The 15,243-nt window shown below is 36.7% G+C and overlaps 1 protein-coding gene across 2 annotated transcripts in view; it reads right to left on the reverse strand.

The window, feature by feature from the left end:
* The window catches only part of cnbd1 (cyclic nucleotide binding domain containing 1), a 64,726-nt gene that overhangs the window by 14,706 nt on the left and 34,777 nt on the right, over nucleotides 1-15,243 (reverse strand). For both annotated transcript variants that reach the window (XM_052114283.1, XM_052114282.1), the window contains 3 exons: nucleotides 12,826-12,917; nucleotides 12,025-12,162; nucleotides 10,482-10,614 (listed from right to left, as the gene is read on the reverse strand). In XM_052114283.1, coding sequence (XP_051970243.1) covers nucleotides 10,482-10,614; nucleotides 12,025-12,162; nucleotides 12,826-12,917 — 363 coding nt within the window. The remainder of the gene's footprint in view (nucleotides 1-10,481; nucleotides 10,615-12,024; nucleotides 12,163-12,825; nucleotides 12,918-15,243) is intronic.

The raw sequence follows: 15,243 nt of genomic DNA on the forward strand, positions 1-15,243 counted from the left end.
TATATTTATGTTTCTTTGTTTATTGCATTGTTTGTTTATGTCATAAACGTTATGTTGACTGTTCTGCTGGTACCTGCCTTCTCCTTGCCCATCCTTTACCCGTTACAGTGTGAAAACAGCATCTACCATTATTTGTACCAGGGTTGGGGTGCAAAAAATATTTGCCACTATTTGCAATGGGGTGTAAATATCATCTACCTTTATTTGTACCAGAGTGTAAATAGCATCTGCCATTTTTCTTTCAATAAAGTTATATCTTTCAAGTGACATGGTCATAAGCGTTGAAGGAGAACACGGATAAAACACGTGTTGGTTTTTGATAATTTATTCAGGCCAGTCAGTTATCTGAACACGTGTCAATTATATTTATAATACAATTCAGTCAGATACAATAAAACAGGAAATGCACCTGGAAGATGTTAAATTCATAACACAGAGGCTGTATAAATGTTTGTAATTATTGTAAACCAATGTGATAATTAAAAAAGCACTATAACGTCAATACAGTATATAGTTCAATGTGGATATATAAATGTTCGCCAATAAACAACACATCATAAGATTATGAAGCAGACACTTTATCAGTACCAGATTACAATGTAAACAAATTAGTCATACACACTACTATGCATCGTTATTTTTTGTGTATTCATCTAGTTAAAAGCATACAGACAGGATTATAACAGATGTTTTGTAATACTTTGACCAAGTCTGACCAGAACACAACACAAAAACATTTATAACTTCTGAATGAGAGATGTTTACGATGATATACAAGCGTGTGTACTCGCCGGTTACAAAATCAGGCTGACTGGCATATGGAAATAAACCGTGGATAAAATATATTAAATGCCAGATGTCAAATTTCGCAATATTTATGCTGACTTCAGATCTGTATTCACTTTTCCTATAACTTGGCATTGATCAAAAGCAATTTTTTGGATGTTTTTCTTGATATCGTTTTACGGGTGTTTTTCCATTCACCGCCATTAATTCCTAACACTGATGGTCACAAATATGGTGGCAGCCAGGAAAAAGTGAAGTCACAGAAACAGGTCAGTACTGCATTTTGCTTCACATGCTATTTTCTTTTTTTAAATAGTAGGTTGTATACAGTATATACTATGCTGTAAGTAGTGCTCTAGAATTCTATTTAAAACATAGACACATACCTCTGTGTTTGTTCATATGACTATGAGTGTTTGTGTGTCCGCCATTGCATCAATACAAGGCAGCTCCTTCAGTCCTCAGCATAATAAATATATTTTAGGAAACAGCAGAAGTGACCCAGGCAAGAAAGAAAGATGAAAAAAGACACTGTTTACAACAGAAGAAATCTATGTTTTGGCAGCAGCCCCAAAAGCGATGGATTATTTCTTATTGTGACAAAACTGAGGTTGGTTTGTGGAGGTAAGTATTAAATTGATTTACAGTGAGCCTTTAACATCAGGGGAAACACTGTATATCAGTCTTGACAGGTAAATCCCATCTCCGTGAAGCAGAGATCGGGACAAGCAGAGTCCATTTGTTTGGTGACAGAAACCAGGCCTCTGCTGTTGGACTCAGAACTGTTAGGAGTTTCAATACTATGCTTTTAATCTTATCTCTCAAACTCTCTTTCTTAAGCAAATGTGCCTTTACTATATTATTCGCCTGCTCCACGTGTCTTCGCAAGCCATTAAAAAGCAAATATCTGGATCAATTGGGAAATCACAGCAGGTTCTGGTACATGCTATTTGTCTTCTTAGATGAACATGCCGCAGTAGGGGCATTAACACAAAGAATTATTCATTTCTTAACTCCAAAACCCAATAAATGCTGTGGAACAGGATAAAACTCATTAGATCCACAATCCAGTTCTACACTTTTTTTATGTTACAATATACTTTTACCACAGTTGGCTTTTTAGTACTTAGAACCAGTGTTGGGCAACATTACTTAAAAAAGAATCTGCTGCATTATTGTGTTCCATTGTTGCGTTGAATTTTAGCATTAAAAAAGTAACAAATGATTAAGAATGTCACGGTACCGATACTGGTATAAGAATTTAGTGAGATACTGCACTCACGTAATTGTACTCATGCTCATAAAAATGGTCCGATACCAAAACAGATACCGTTTGATATACGAATGTCATTCTGTAAACTTTCAGCACAAATTAAAATCATGTTATGTCCTAGTGTGATTATTAAACTGCAAAGGATGCAATTTAATCAGATAAATATATAGTTTGCATGTGCTACTCACTTCAAAGTGAATGTGTGGAGCCAGTGTCTGCAAAACTGCTCATAACTTTTTGGCTCATACACAGAAAACACGCTCTTTTTTTTAAGCAGTAATGAAGGAGTTCCCATCTATGTTGGGCACTTATTGTTGCTTTTCTTTATTATCTGGTCCAAGTCATCAGTTTCAAAAATGTTTTTTTATGACATTTTAGTTTTATAATGAAATAAATTAATATGGTGGCACATTTATATTTTTGTCTACAAAACTAATTTCAAACATTTCAGCATACACCTTCAGATCTAAAGATTTTTAAGATAATGAGAATCATTTCAGTCAAGTGTTTCAAAAGTTTTGACAGGTAGTGTGTGTATATATATATATATATATATATATATATATATATATATATATATATATATATATATATATATATATATATATATATAATTAAATAGTAATTTAATAAATAGCAATTTAATAAATCACACTGGCCCTGCAATCCAAACGGTATGAATCAGCCTCCGAAGGGCACTTCAAGGGAAGGACAATCATGATAGTCCTTAGTAAGATTGCATCAAACTGCATTTCCAATAAATATGATTTAAAAAGTGAGTTTGGAATTAACTTTATTTTTGAACCTCACACCTTTCAGCTTTCCAAAGCACTCAGAATGAATGGTAAAGTCTTTGAAGGGAATAGGGCATAGGGATGATCACTTATGTGCACAACAGTGCTGCACAACATATTAATAAAAAATATGTTGTGCAGCACTTTGACCAAAAATAACTCCAATGTTGCATTTTGGATTGTGCTGTGAGGTTCTGTTTAAAAGCACTTCATTTTATAAAAATAATACAATATTATTTTGACAATTAATTGTACTATGTATATTGGATTAAAGTTTTAATAAATTCCTTTATTTAGACAGGGAAAGACTCCAGCACTACCCAGGAACCTACACGGAACAAGTGGCTATAGAGGATAGATGGATGGATTTATTTAGACATCATTTTGATGACAAAATTGAACAGGTATTGTTATCAACGAGTGCAGAAAATGGCCCAAAGACTGCCTTTGATCATTTCAAACTTGGTAGATGTGGTCAGAGCGTCGTTTGGGCCATTAACTCAGCAGGAAGTTGGGGCTTTTGACACCTAGTTAACAGTATGATTATATGCCTGAAGCTTATTACTGAAAATCAGCTAAATAATCAGCTAGCAGGATTCCGGCATTACTTGAACTGATAAAACTGTGAACTGATCTGGGAACTGTGATTGAAGGAGAACCCAAGGGCATTGGACAACATCTTAAGACAAAAAAGAATCTATTTTGTATCATTAAATGCTAACATGAATATATACGTCATCAGTAGATTTTCCCTCTGAATGGGTGGGCCAAACAGTTGCACATCATTAAACTTCTGCTCACATAATCAGACACATTCATGTTGGACTGTAAATTTGGACTTGGAGTCATGGAACATGATGGAAAGGGAGATGGCTAAAAACCCTTGATCTGACTGGATTGATAGCCTAGAAGTGGCTGCCCAGATCAGACTGCATGAAAGCAGGACAGCTGCAGACACAGGGTGATGGAGTTCAGTACTGGACTCAGTTAATATCGTAATGTCACCGTACAGCACAGCATGTTTCCATTTTGTACAGCTCATGCCTTTGGAAGAGTAGCCCAGAGACTAATGATCTAATGGACCAGTGATTTCACTCCTGACCTTGAATTACATGTTTATTCAGAGGGAGAATTGGAAAAAGATAGGGAAGAGAGTCCAGAGAGAAGAGACCTTTAGGTCCTTTCCCACTGCAGGTAATAAAGCCTGTTTTAGGTACTTTTCCCTGGGACTAGTACTTTGTGACATCGCACCTATGGAACTATAGTTCCTCAGAACCATTTTAAGGGGATTTTTAGCTCTTAGTCTGGAGTAGGTACTTTGGGGGCATATAGGGACTGTGGAAGTGTCAAAAACCTATAACACACAACGCATTGAAAAAGGAGAGGAGTCAACAGCCACCACTAGTAAATAACTAACTGCTAGCTAGCCTGCATCTCAGAGAATTTTACAATTCCCTTAACAGAAATAAAATAAAACCAACAAAGTATACTAAGAGGATTGTCCATTGTGTGTGTGCATGTGTACGTAACTTAATTGGGAGACACACTTTCAGTCATCTGCACTGTTTGTACTGTGTGACAATACAGAAAATTACTATATAAAATTTTTCCTGGGATGACAGAAATACAGTATGATCAGATGTTTATCGAGAGTAGGTAATTATACACTAAACCGTCATGAAATCTAGTTTCCTTGAGGGAAGTAAGATAAGCACATAACTGTTAATCAGAAGGTCACTGGTTCGAGCCCCACAGCCACTACCATTGTATCCTTGAGCAAGGCACTTAACTCCAGGTTGCTCCGGGGGAGTTTTCCCTGTAATAAGTGCAGTGTAAGTCGCTTTGGAAAAGTGTCTGCCAAATGCATAAAATGTAAATGTAAATTTCAATACATAATAGGGTTGCCAACTTTCTTCCACTTGAATGTGGGACACTTGAGAATTTTGAGCATGTCAATACGGGACGGGAGTCCCTCTTGAGCATTCTGCTGCTTAAAAACGGGACGCTTGGCCCTCTGACTGTGGGTGGGGTCCCCTCTAATGTCTCGCCACTAAAATACAGAAAAATAATCAGGACCAAAATACGGATCAATGTCCTGGCTAATTCAGAAAAGTTGGCAACCCTATTAGATAACAAAATATCAAGTGGGATCTAAAAATATTTTTATCCAACTGGTCACAATAAAGTCAGATCCCCTAAAGTTTACACATGTTTCCTTGTAGAGTAATTTAATATATAATAAACTTCTTATTGTGATATGTTTTGCCTTAGGTTGCACAAGTACACTTCACTTTTCTTAAAAATAAATTACACTTGGTATGATACTTTCTTTGTTTCACTAATGCATTGGCTTAAGTGTACAAATACTTGTTGGGGCCCCAACTTCTACACTGATATATCTATCAGCTATCCCATAGAGATGAATGTGTAACCTAGTGATTAAAGATCTTTCCTGGTAACATAAAGGTTGTTGGTTCATGCCATGTGGTAAAGTAGAGGTCTTCATGGGTCGACCTTACCCCTGAGGCCCGAGATCCAACCCGGAACCCGTATGGGTTCGGATCCACTTTTTATATGGTCAGCCGGGTCCGGGTCGTGTCCCATTCTATTGCTACGGGTCCCGGGTCTGTTTAACATTATGTGTAATACCCGAGTGTTGTAACTTAAAACATTATAAAATTAGGATGAGAAAGTGCGGGCTGGGAAATAAGGTAAAAAACGGAGTGGAGCCACAATGAGCTGTGTGACGCAAAGTTAAGGCATGTGATAGCAAGGCAAAGCTGTTAATGGTTTGACGTTTGTGGTCAGGCAGAACATTGGGGTCAGACAGCTGAATAGGGAAGTGCAGTGGTCTCTGGATCAGGCCTGTTAGGTCATACATCATGGTCAAGAGGAAGTTCACATAAGGACAGTGGCTTTGGCTCAGCCAGGGTGGTCACAGGTTGTTAGTTGGCCCATTTTGGAGCTAGTCATAATCCGTATGGAGTCAAAAAAGGGGAAATCCATTAGAGATATCTTCACCCACATGCTCCCTTTACTGGATGCCAGCACTTGAGTACTAATCATGTTCAGCTATGAGGAGTGTACGTTGCTGCACCTGTTAGCTTTGATTATATGTTTTGCTGCTATCCAAGGTACTGAACTGCATGCAATGTAAGCACAGAATGCAAAACTCTGCCGAACACAAATACATACACAAATACACAAGAGATGCTTACATTCATGCTACAAACATGCTGTAGATAAAGAAAGAGTATCATAACAATTTATGAAAATCAAGTTGAAGTTTTAACTTCAAACAATGGAATTTGTTGTATTGGTAATTAATTATTTCTAGATATTTGCCTTGTTTTTTTAGATATTCTGTTCAAACACTGTTGTCACACAAACACTATTGCTGTATAACACATCTGTACCCCAGTTGGTAATAAAAGTGTCACATCCCCTGATGATGTGCATGACACATCATCAGGGCCAGATGCAATTCCTTTTTCCACACTTTCTGCACAGATGTTGGAGAGTAGCACATTCTTATTGGTAGCTAAAAGCGAATTATTATCAAATTAGTCAAAATACGTAAAAAGATGCAGGGGTGGAGAATGTGGTAAATTTTCTGTATAAAGGGCATGACAATCCTGCAGAAATCGACAGAACTTTCTACTTTTCCATATGGATCTGCACATCGGCCATTCACATGGTGCAAAATCACTCCAGGTTCTAAAAAAAATGCACTTATCCTAGAAAACAAACACCCAACAATATCACTCTATCTTAACTTCTAGACATAATACGCAAACACACACACACACACACACAATGCATATAACAAACAGCAGATAAACTCCTGTAATCAGCAGTTGACCATGATAATCAACATGCTATGAAACGTTCAAATTGAAAAATTAAATAAATCATAGCATTTATTCTTCTTCCATCGTCTCACTCTCTCCCTCCCTTTCTCTTGTATGGCCAAAACGTAATTGTATAATTTTGAACCAATCTATCAGAACAAAGTTTGATTGTAAATCTTGGAGCTAAATTATAGGTTTGGACAGACAGACCTAAAAATGGTTATATCACGTTTATGTGTTTTGTTCTGGTTTTCATGTCTTTTATTTTGGAAATTTAGTTCCTGTTTTATAGTCTTGTGTTTCCTGGTCATGTGATATCTTGTTTCCCTCCATGTTCATGTTGTTTTCATTGGTTTATTGTCTTGTTAACTCATTATCAGTACTAGTTTGTCATTGGTTCTTGGTTAATTAGTCTTGTTATTCTGTTTATTGTTCTGTCTGTTCATTGGTTGTCTTGTTACCCTTATCCATGTATTTAAACTCTCATGTTTGCTATGGTCCTTTGTCAGGTATTGTTATTGTTAATTGTTGGTTGTCTAGTCTAGTCTAGTCTAGTCTAGTCTAGTCTAGTCTAGTCTAGTCTAGTCTAGTCTAGTCCATTCCATTCCATGTTTATGTTTTTGTTAAATTTTTTCTTGGATTTCACATTTATAAATAAACTTCACTTTGGTTCTTCACATCATCATCGTCTTTGTCTGCCTGTCATTGCCAGCACACGTTACAGGTTAGTTCTCTTATTCAGTTCAAGTTTGCACAGGAGACACTGAGCCTCATTCATGACATTTTTTTTATGTAAATATATGACAGAGTTGGGATTAATAAATGATAATAATCGCGTAAAATGTAGCTTCCCAAAAACATTCTGCCGGATTCATTAATGCTTCGTATTCCCCAGATTTGTTAGTACAAATTGTGTATGTTAGTGCATGCACATTCCTTCAAAATTATCATAATCCACGCCCATGAAATGCCATATAAGGAAGGCTTCAGACTCGCAAGTAAAGGAGAATAGGAAGCAAACATATACGCAAACAGTGGAGTGCATTCACTTCGTAAAATATTTATTTATCAAACACACACATCTAAAAAGAAAGACAAAAACTTAGTAATTTGCTGTCATCAGAGGTTCTTTTGTGAATTAGTCCAAGAGGTCAATAAAAATGGTTTGACATGAAGCTTTAGTGTAAAAATGTTCAGCTCATGCCGACAGGTCATAGGAGGATGTCCACCTTCTCTGGTTCAGTGGAGCACATCGCCAGCATCATTGGAGAAACTTGAGTAATCTTCAAAGAAATTGATAGAATGCCTGAAGAAGGTCTTTGACCGAAACGCTGCAAGATATTACAGATTTTAAAGCTATACAACAGTGTGCAGGCTTTTTTTTCATTGTATTGTTTACGCACCTGCACGCGATATGTTCTTTTAAGGTTTTATCGCTGGCCATACGTCAACTGAACGTGATTTACCGTTGCCTATACTAGAGCTAATATAAAAAAATGCAAAAAAATCCAGCCAGTCATGTTAGAGGGCATTATTTTTGTATATTTGTATTTTTACAAATCAAACCCATATCAAGACTTTTTCTGGAAATAAGAAGAGATGTGAAAAATATACTTTGAAATAATAAATGCAAGCAGCAAAGAAATGTTTAAATAAAAGCTTTTTTATTATTATTTTTGGTTTATTAAGGTTCATTTCACTCATTGAAATATTAATAATTTTTTTCATTACTTATTTAATTTTACTTCTATCAAAATGTAGTCATGGCATTTTGTCTAAAAGAACACAACACATTCAGATGTCTTACACACAATTTACACATGGTCGGGAGCAGGTGTACATTTTGTTTATACCGACTAACATTTTGAAAATACAAAATCTTTCATGATTCCAACAATTTACATCAGACCGGCTCTACAAATGATATACACAAACATTCGTTCTGCTCATGTTTCATGAAGCTATCTTCTTGGATGCCGATTGGGTAGAATTATTTGCCAGGATGGGTTGGTTACAACTGCCTCAAATGTAGAAAAGAAAGAAAGAAACCAAAAGCAGAAAAATGAAAACCAAAACCTGATAAAATCAGAGCCTATTGAGCTGTGGTTCAATTCTGCCCTTCAAAATCAAAACAAACCCAGATATGGTTAATATTTCAGGACACCCTAAAGCCTGATGCAATACTTTCAACAGTAAAATAAACTAAAAATGACAGGAATATGTTTACTACTGTGTATACTACAGCATTTCCCTCCTACTAAATATGTGTGTTGCAAATAAACTTGTTTTATGCCACGTATAGGCACCAACAGATCATGTTGATGAAAAATGTTTTCCCTACATTAAGGTAATACAGCAGCTCATGATGCAGTTGGTTTAAGAGCAGCCGCCCCTCCAGCATCTGAAACGATCAGGAGTCTAACGGCTCTCGCCCATCCATCAGCTATCTGCTGCATGCTCAGATAAGACCCAATCAATCTGCTCTCCCACACACCTGTCTCTCTGTCTAATCACATCTCATTCCACAGGTCTCTCTCTCTGTCTCTTTGACAAAAATAGCCATGATATGATCAGCATGCCGGATAAAGCATTGATACATACACCGAGGATTAATTCTGCAACTAAAACCCAAAGCAATGACAGTGATGCTAAATGATGTTGTCTAGCACAGTGTCAAATGGTGGGTCAAGACCCCAAAATTATTTGCAGGTCTGTTTTAGGTCACAGATATTGAGGAAAAAACAATGCTAATTGCAAATAATAAAATACAGCTAAGCATGTAATCGTGCATATTTAGGAAAAATAAATGGCCGTAAGGGAGGAGAAAATTGATCTCACAGAAGAAAACCAATTGTATGACATGGTGATAGTAATACTATAAAGCAGAAGCTTTTCATTAAAGAGGAAGATATGAATGAAGACCAAGAATTGGAGGAAGGATACAGATAATGGGATGCAGATGAAGACACCGGGAGCCACAGAAGTGTAGAGATTCCAGTGACAAAAAGATCTCAGCCATGATGGCTGATCTCCGCCCAGCATCTCAGGGCAATCGCAGCACACCATATGCCTGCCTGTCAACTCCAGGAGAGCAAACTGATATTGAACAGACTAGGAACAGAGTGTTGGGATTGACAAAATTTGTTGCACTCTATTCCTGAAGCAGGAAAGCAATATTTCGAAGGCTTACATGTATGACTGACCCAAGGACAAAAGCTATCCATTAGCATTCCCATTCATTTCAATGGCAGTTGCTTGGTTGGCTTAGGACCCCCTGGATCCGAACATACACCGCTTCTTTTGAATGGCCTTCAATGTAGAAAAATGGTTTTCCCCCTCATTACTGTGTAGTTAGCACATCTACCAGCAGGGGCAAACTGGCCCATGCTAAACAGCTGAACCTTGACTCTTTGTTTAGAGCAATGTTTGTTCGACACTTGCAATTACATACACATTACCATATGCATTCAAATGAATATCTGGGCATCAACATTTCACCAATGAGTTAGAAAAGCACCAGTCCTGGTAATTAAAGTCAGCTGTGAGGGGTAATGAAGCAGCTCTTGTATTTTTCTCTAATCATATTGAAGTGTTCTCCACCCATAAACACATTTTAGAAGCAAACATATCATGCCAAGCACAGAAAATGATTACGCCTCCCGGGTGCTAAGTATTAGTCTTCAATAAACCCCACAAAACAAAAAGCAAACTTAAGAGTGTACAGAGTTGGTTGTGATTCATCATAGCAAAACCTTTTCAATCAAGGAACACACTTACCTTGATTAGCAGGAAATGTTTTTAGGTGCATGGCATCGGCTAGTTGGTTAATGGAGAACTTATGCCAATGAAGGTAAAGCTGGCAAGCCTGGATCAAAGACACTTTAAAGGCATGATCCTGTGCCAAGATGTCCTACAAATCACAGGAAAGGACATTGTCTAAAGGAACATGTAAAGTTAAATGTTTTAAATGTTTTGTCTAGTCAAATACGGTCTATAATAAGAATGTCCCTCCAGCTAATAATATTGTATTTTAACCCTTACATATTTTAAGAATTTTGGCTTAGTTACACATCGAAGGTCATTCTTTGTGTCCTACCCAAACTACCTGTTTCCATGGAAAATATGAACACATGAAAGAAAACTCAAGTGCTTTTAAAGGGTCTTCAATACTAAAAGATTTGGTCATTACGACTGTGTGGCAGGGCGGAGGGCGGGGCCGGGTTGTGATCCTACGCACCCGGTCCCGTATTAGGCTAATCAAGCCTCTGAGGTTTAAAGGTCGACTGCAGAGTATTGTGCGGGAGAGAGAGATCGTTAGCGGACATGTCCGTCGTGTGTGTGTGTTTGTGTCTTCTTTTAAGTTTATCATTAAACCTATTATTTATATTGAAAAGCCGGTTCTCACCTCCTCCTTTCCATTGAATACCTTTACACCTCAGAGGCTTGATTAGCCTAATACGGGACCGGCAGCCTAACATGAAAGACAGCCACAGACTGTCTTTCGTGTTATGATTGCAGCTCGGTCTCATGAACGTGACTTTACGTGACTGTGGCAACATTTTTGCAAAACAAAATTACATGCCTTATTACACATTTGGCTGCAGTTTCCCAGTGGCATGTCCAGCAGGGGGCACAAAAAGTGAGTGAAATTGTGTCGTAATCAGACAAAGTTTTTAAGGTGGATATTAGATGCAATTTTTAATGCGTTAAAAGTACCTCCCTAAATTAATTTAACCTAAACTTAATCAAAAGTGATCTCAAATTAAATGAGAGGTAGACACATAACAGACATCCTTACCCTTAACCAACGCCTAAACCTAACATAGTGTCCAAAAAAAAAAAGAGAAATTGAAAGCACATTTTCTGAAGCAACCAAGTCATCTCTTGCCACTTCTATGATAATCTCGTCTCAAGTGTCAGCTTGCGTGCTTGACTGGTCTCAAACCTTGGTCTTCCGAATTCAAAGTCCAACACTATGAGGTGAGCTACCGAAGCTATTCACATTGGAATGAGTTTGTAAATCTAGGTGGGTCTGTAATACAAGCTTTCAAATGTATAGTTTTTTAAATAATGTTTTAGAGTAAAATGTTTTGATATCATAACATAGTAGTGTTTATAAAGTTATAATCAGCCATTGTAGGCATGATCATTGTAAATAAAACACAGTTGTTGTAGCTCCTCTAGTGTTAATTTCACCAAGAAACTGTGATGAACCATAGAATTCAGCATGTAAATGTCAGTATGCAAAAAGGTAGTTAAAGTAACGTCCATTCTATGAGATTAAGTTGTATGACTGTGGAGTATCACAAAGCTGTTGCACCTTTTTCAGCTTCTCATAGCCAGTGCCAGATATTTTGAGAATCTTGCAACTCTCAAGAGTTAGGACACACTGGACGATGGCACCACCATCTACAGCATTTATAGGGCCAAAGGACCCAAAGAAACCTCCAACGGTAATCTAGATGGAAACAAGGATGGACAATTTAACACACTGTTTCTACAATTCTTACAAAAGGCTGTTCAAAATGTTTCAGACTCAAATAATTGAGTTTTGAACAACAGACAATTATTGTTTTTTTCACTAGTGCACTTATAATGGAAGCCTTTGGGGCAAGGCATTTTGGAGGGTATAAAAGAAAAAAACTGAAGCTTTTATACTGCTTCAGGTATATTATTTTTTATACATTTAAAAAATGTTGTGTTATTTGAGCTGTAAAGTTGTCTAAATCATGCTTTAAGCAGTGGGCTACTGTTTTAGGTGGTTGAACTTACCACATAATTCCTGTGGATGGATTTAAACAGTCCCATTCTAGTATACTTGCAAATACTGTATCACATCAACTTTACGTGGTGATAACACGAGTTGAAAAAAGTGGATTGGACTTTCAAAAAAGTGTTTTAACCCTTCTTCCAGTGCAATGTCTTGCCTCACTAACTTCCATATTAAGTGAAAAACTCCACACATGTGCTTGTAACAAACTGAGGGACAAAAAAAATTCAGTAATAATCAATAACATGTCCCAGATGCTTTTGATAAAGCTTAACTTGTAATAATCCCAAAACATTTGTTTAATGTACTGTGTTTACTGGTTAGTAACTAAGTAGAATCATCATTTTATACCATAGATACACTCTGATCTTCTTTAAGGGTCTCATGGTTGTATGGTTTCACTGAACCCTTCAGAACAATGTAAAATCTATTATGTCCAAAAACTGCAGAGACAAAAACAGAGGGAGAGAATGATATAACAAAGGTTGCAAAAGAACATTCTGAATTATAAAAGTAACTTTCCACACAATGGTTATGGTCTCAGATCAGATGTTTTAGGGCAAAACGCTTGACCCCATTTTTGCAGGTGTGCAAGAGGCTTACCATTAAAGCTACAAGCTGAATATGTTAAATCCAGAAATAATACACACACAGAAAATAGATTCCACAGCCTCCAAGAATTCAGAAAGGAAAGCTAAACCAGGACTATCGTACAGTTATTTGAGGCCCATATAATCTGAAATAATAGCAAATGAATAAATGGATGAAGGTTGATGGTTTCTGAAAGGTTGTCCATCGTCTAGCAATTTGCTCCCATTCGATTTCATTAAATAAATCCCATTTTAAATGAAGTGAACAAAAGCAGCACTCTCTGCGGTTCTCTGTGGAGCTACTGTTGCAATAAATTAACATTAAAGGAGGGAGATGTGCTACTGATAAGATTTTCAGTTTTAATGATTAAAATCTTAGTCTCTTGTCAAAGCTATCGTATGACTTCAGATTACTTTTACAATACTTTTATGGTACATTTTTGTCCTATTTGGAGCTAGACAGCCCCTGTTCACGTTCAATTTTAATGTATACAAAACAGGGACCCACTTTATATTAGGTGTCTCTAATAAACGTGTTGTTGCATTTTACTTGCATTTTAGAGAACTTGCATTTCATTACATCTGTACTGTAGTTATACAGTTAACCTTAACCCCTAATCCTAAACCTAATCCTACCCCAAATCTTACCCTTACCTTAAACCTTATCTAAGCCCTAACCCTACCCCTAAACCTAACAGTAGCTCAACCTCAGTAGCAGCAAATTAATCTTGTGGGGAATTGGCAGAACATCATTTAGTGTTACACAATAAGTACATTGATTTTATGTATTTTAATGTTAGTGAATAGTAATTAAAGACACCTAATATAAAGTGTAATTGAAAACAGCCATTAAGACAGTCTCCAAAATACCTATTTTGCTGTTCCACAGAAGAAAATAGAGTAAACACTGAATGAAGTTTTATTTTTGGGTAAAGGCAACATATCCTTCACATTTCTATGAAAAACAGTTAAAAGACTGAAACAATCTTCCTGAAATGCTAACACACACTGGCGAATACACATACACACACTTTTGAATGGGCTATATTTATATTCTACAGTTTGAGCACAGAAAGACAAATAAATGACCTTAACACAAAGATCTGAATGGGATCAAAACGTCTCTCTACAAGCAAACATTCTATACGGAAAAACAAACATCTCTTTTACACTTCGCACACATTCAGCGCTATGCCATCTCTCATTCCTCACATAAACTTTTGGGCCTGCCTTGGGATGGCCATCAAGAGCAAATCACATTGTTTATGCTCTTGCAATCATATGCAGCTTAAACTTACAGAGACTTAAGCACGTCGCTCCATAACGAATAACTCCATCTGTGACATGCAACACACCGCAGCCATTACCAACCGCTCCAGACAAATCAATACAGAAATCTCAAAAATACCAGACATTTGCAAAACACTAACCATCAGTGTGGAGGCACGGATGCATACTTTCATCAAATTGTCTTTCCTATATGATATTCAGACCAATCACAGGAGGAAAACCAGTGGATTGATTGAAAGATCAACACCAATCATGCCAATGAACGTTGTGTTTGAAATGTCTTGATAGATTTTCTTTCTCGCTATCGCATTATAAAGGCCACCGATAGACAAGTGATAAATAATGTCTAAACAAAGAATTCTGAAAGGGTGCAAAGGTAATTTGTTTTAAGTATTTGTTGAATAAGGTGTCTTAATTGGAACCAAATAATCTGCAAGACCCTGGTTAACAAGAAGCCAACATTCTATGAACCTTGTACATATATACTTATACATATATACTGTATATGCATTATATTCTTTATGCACTATTATAGTGTGTTATAATGCATTATACGCTTTCAAGATGTAACCATGAACATGTAAGTATTATAGGGTATCATAACTGTGGTTAAAATGATTTATGAAAAGAAATAACGCATCACAATGTGTATTAACAAGGCATAAATAATACCCTTACATTTTTTTAAAGGGATATCACCCGAAAATGAAAATTCTCTCATTATTTACTCACCCTCGTGACATCCCAGACTTTCTTTCTTCTGCTGAGCACAAACACATTTTTTTTATATATATTAGCTCTGTTGAAATATACAACCCAACTGAATGGGTACCAACATTTTGAAGGTCCAAAAACCATAGAAAGGCAGCAAGTAAATAATTCATATGAC

The sequence above is a fragment of the Xyrauchen texanus genome, chromosome 41 (assembly GCF_025860055.1).
Source record: "Xyrauchen texanus isolate HMW12.3.18 chromosome 41, RBS_HiC_50CHRs, whole genome shotgun sequence".
In the NCBI taxonomy this organism is placed as follows: Eukaryota; Metazoa; Chordata; class Actinopteri; order Cypriniformes; family Catostomidae; genus Xyrauchen; species Xyrauchen texanus.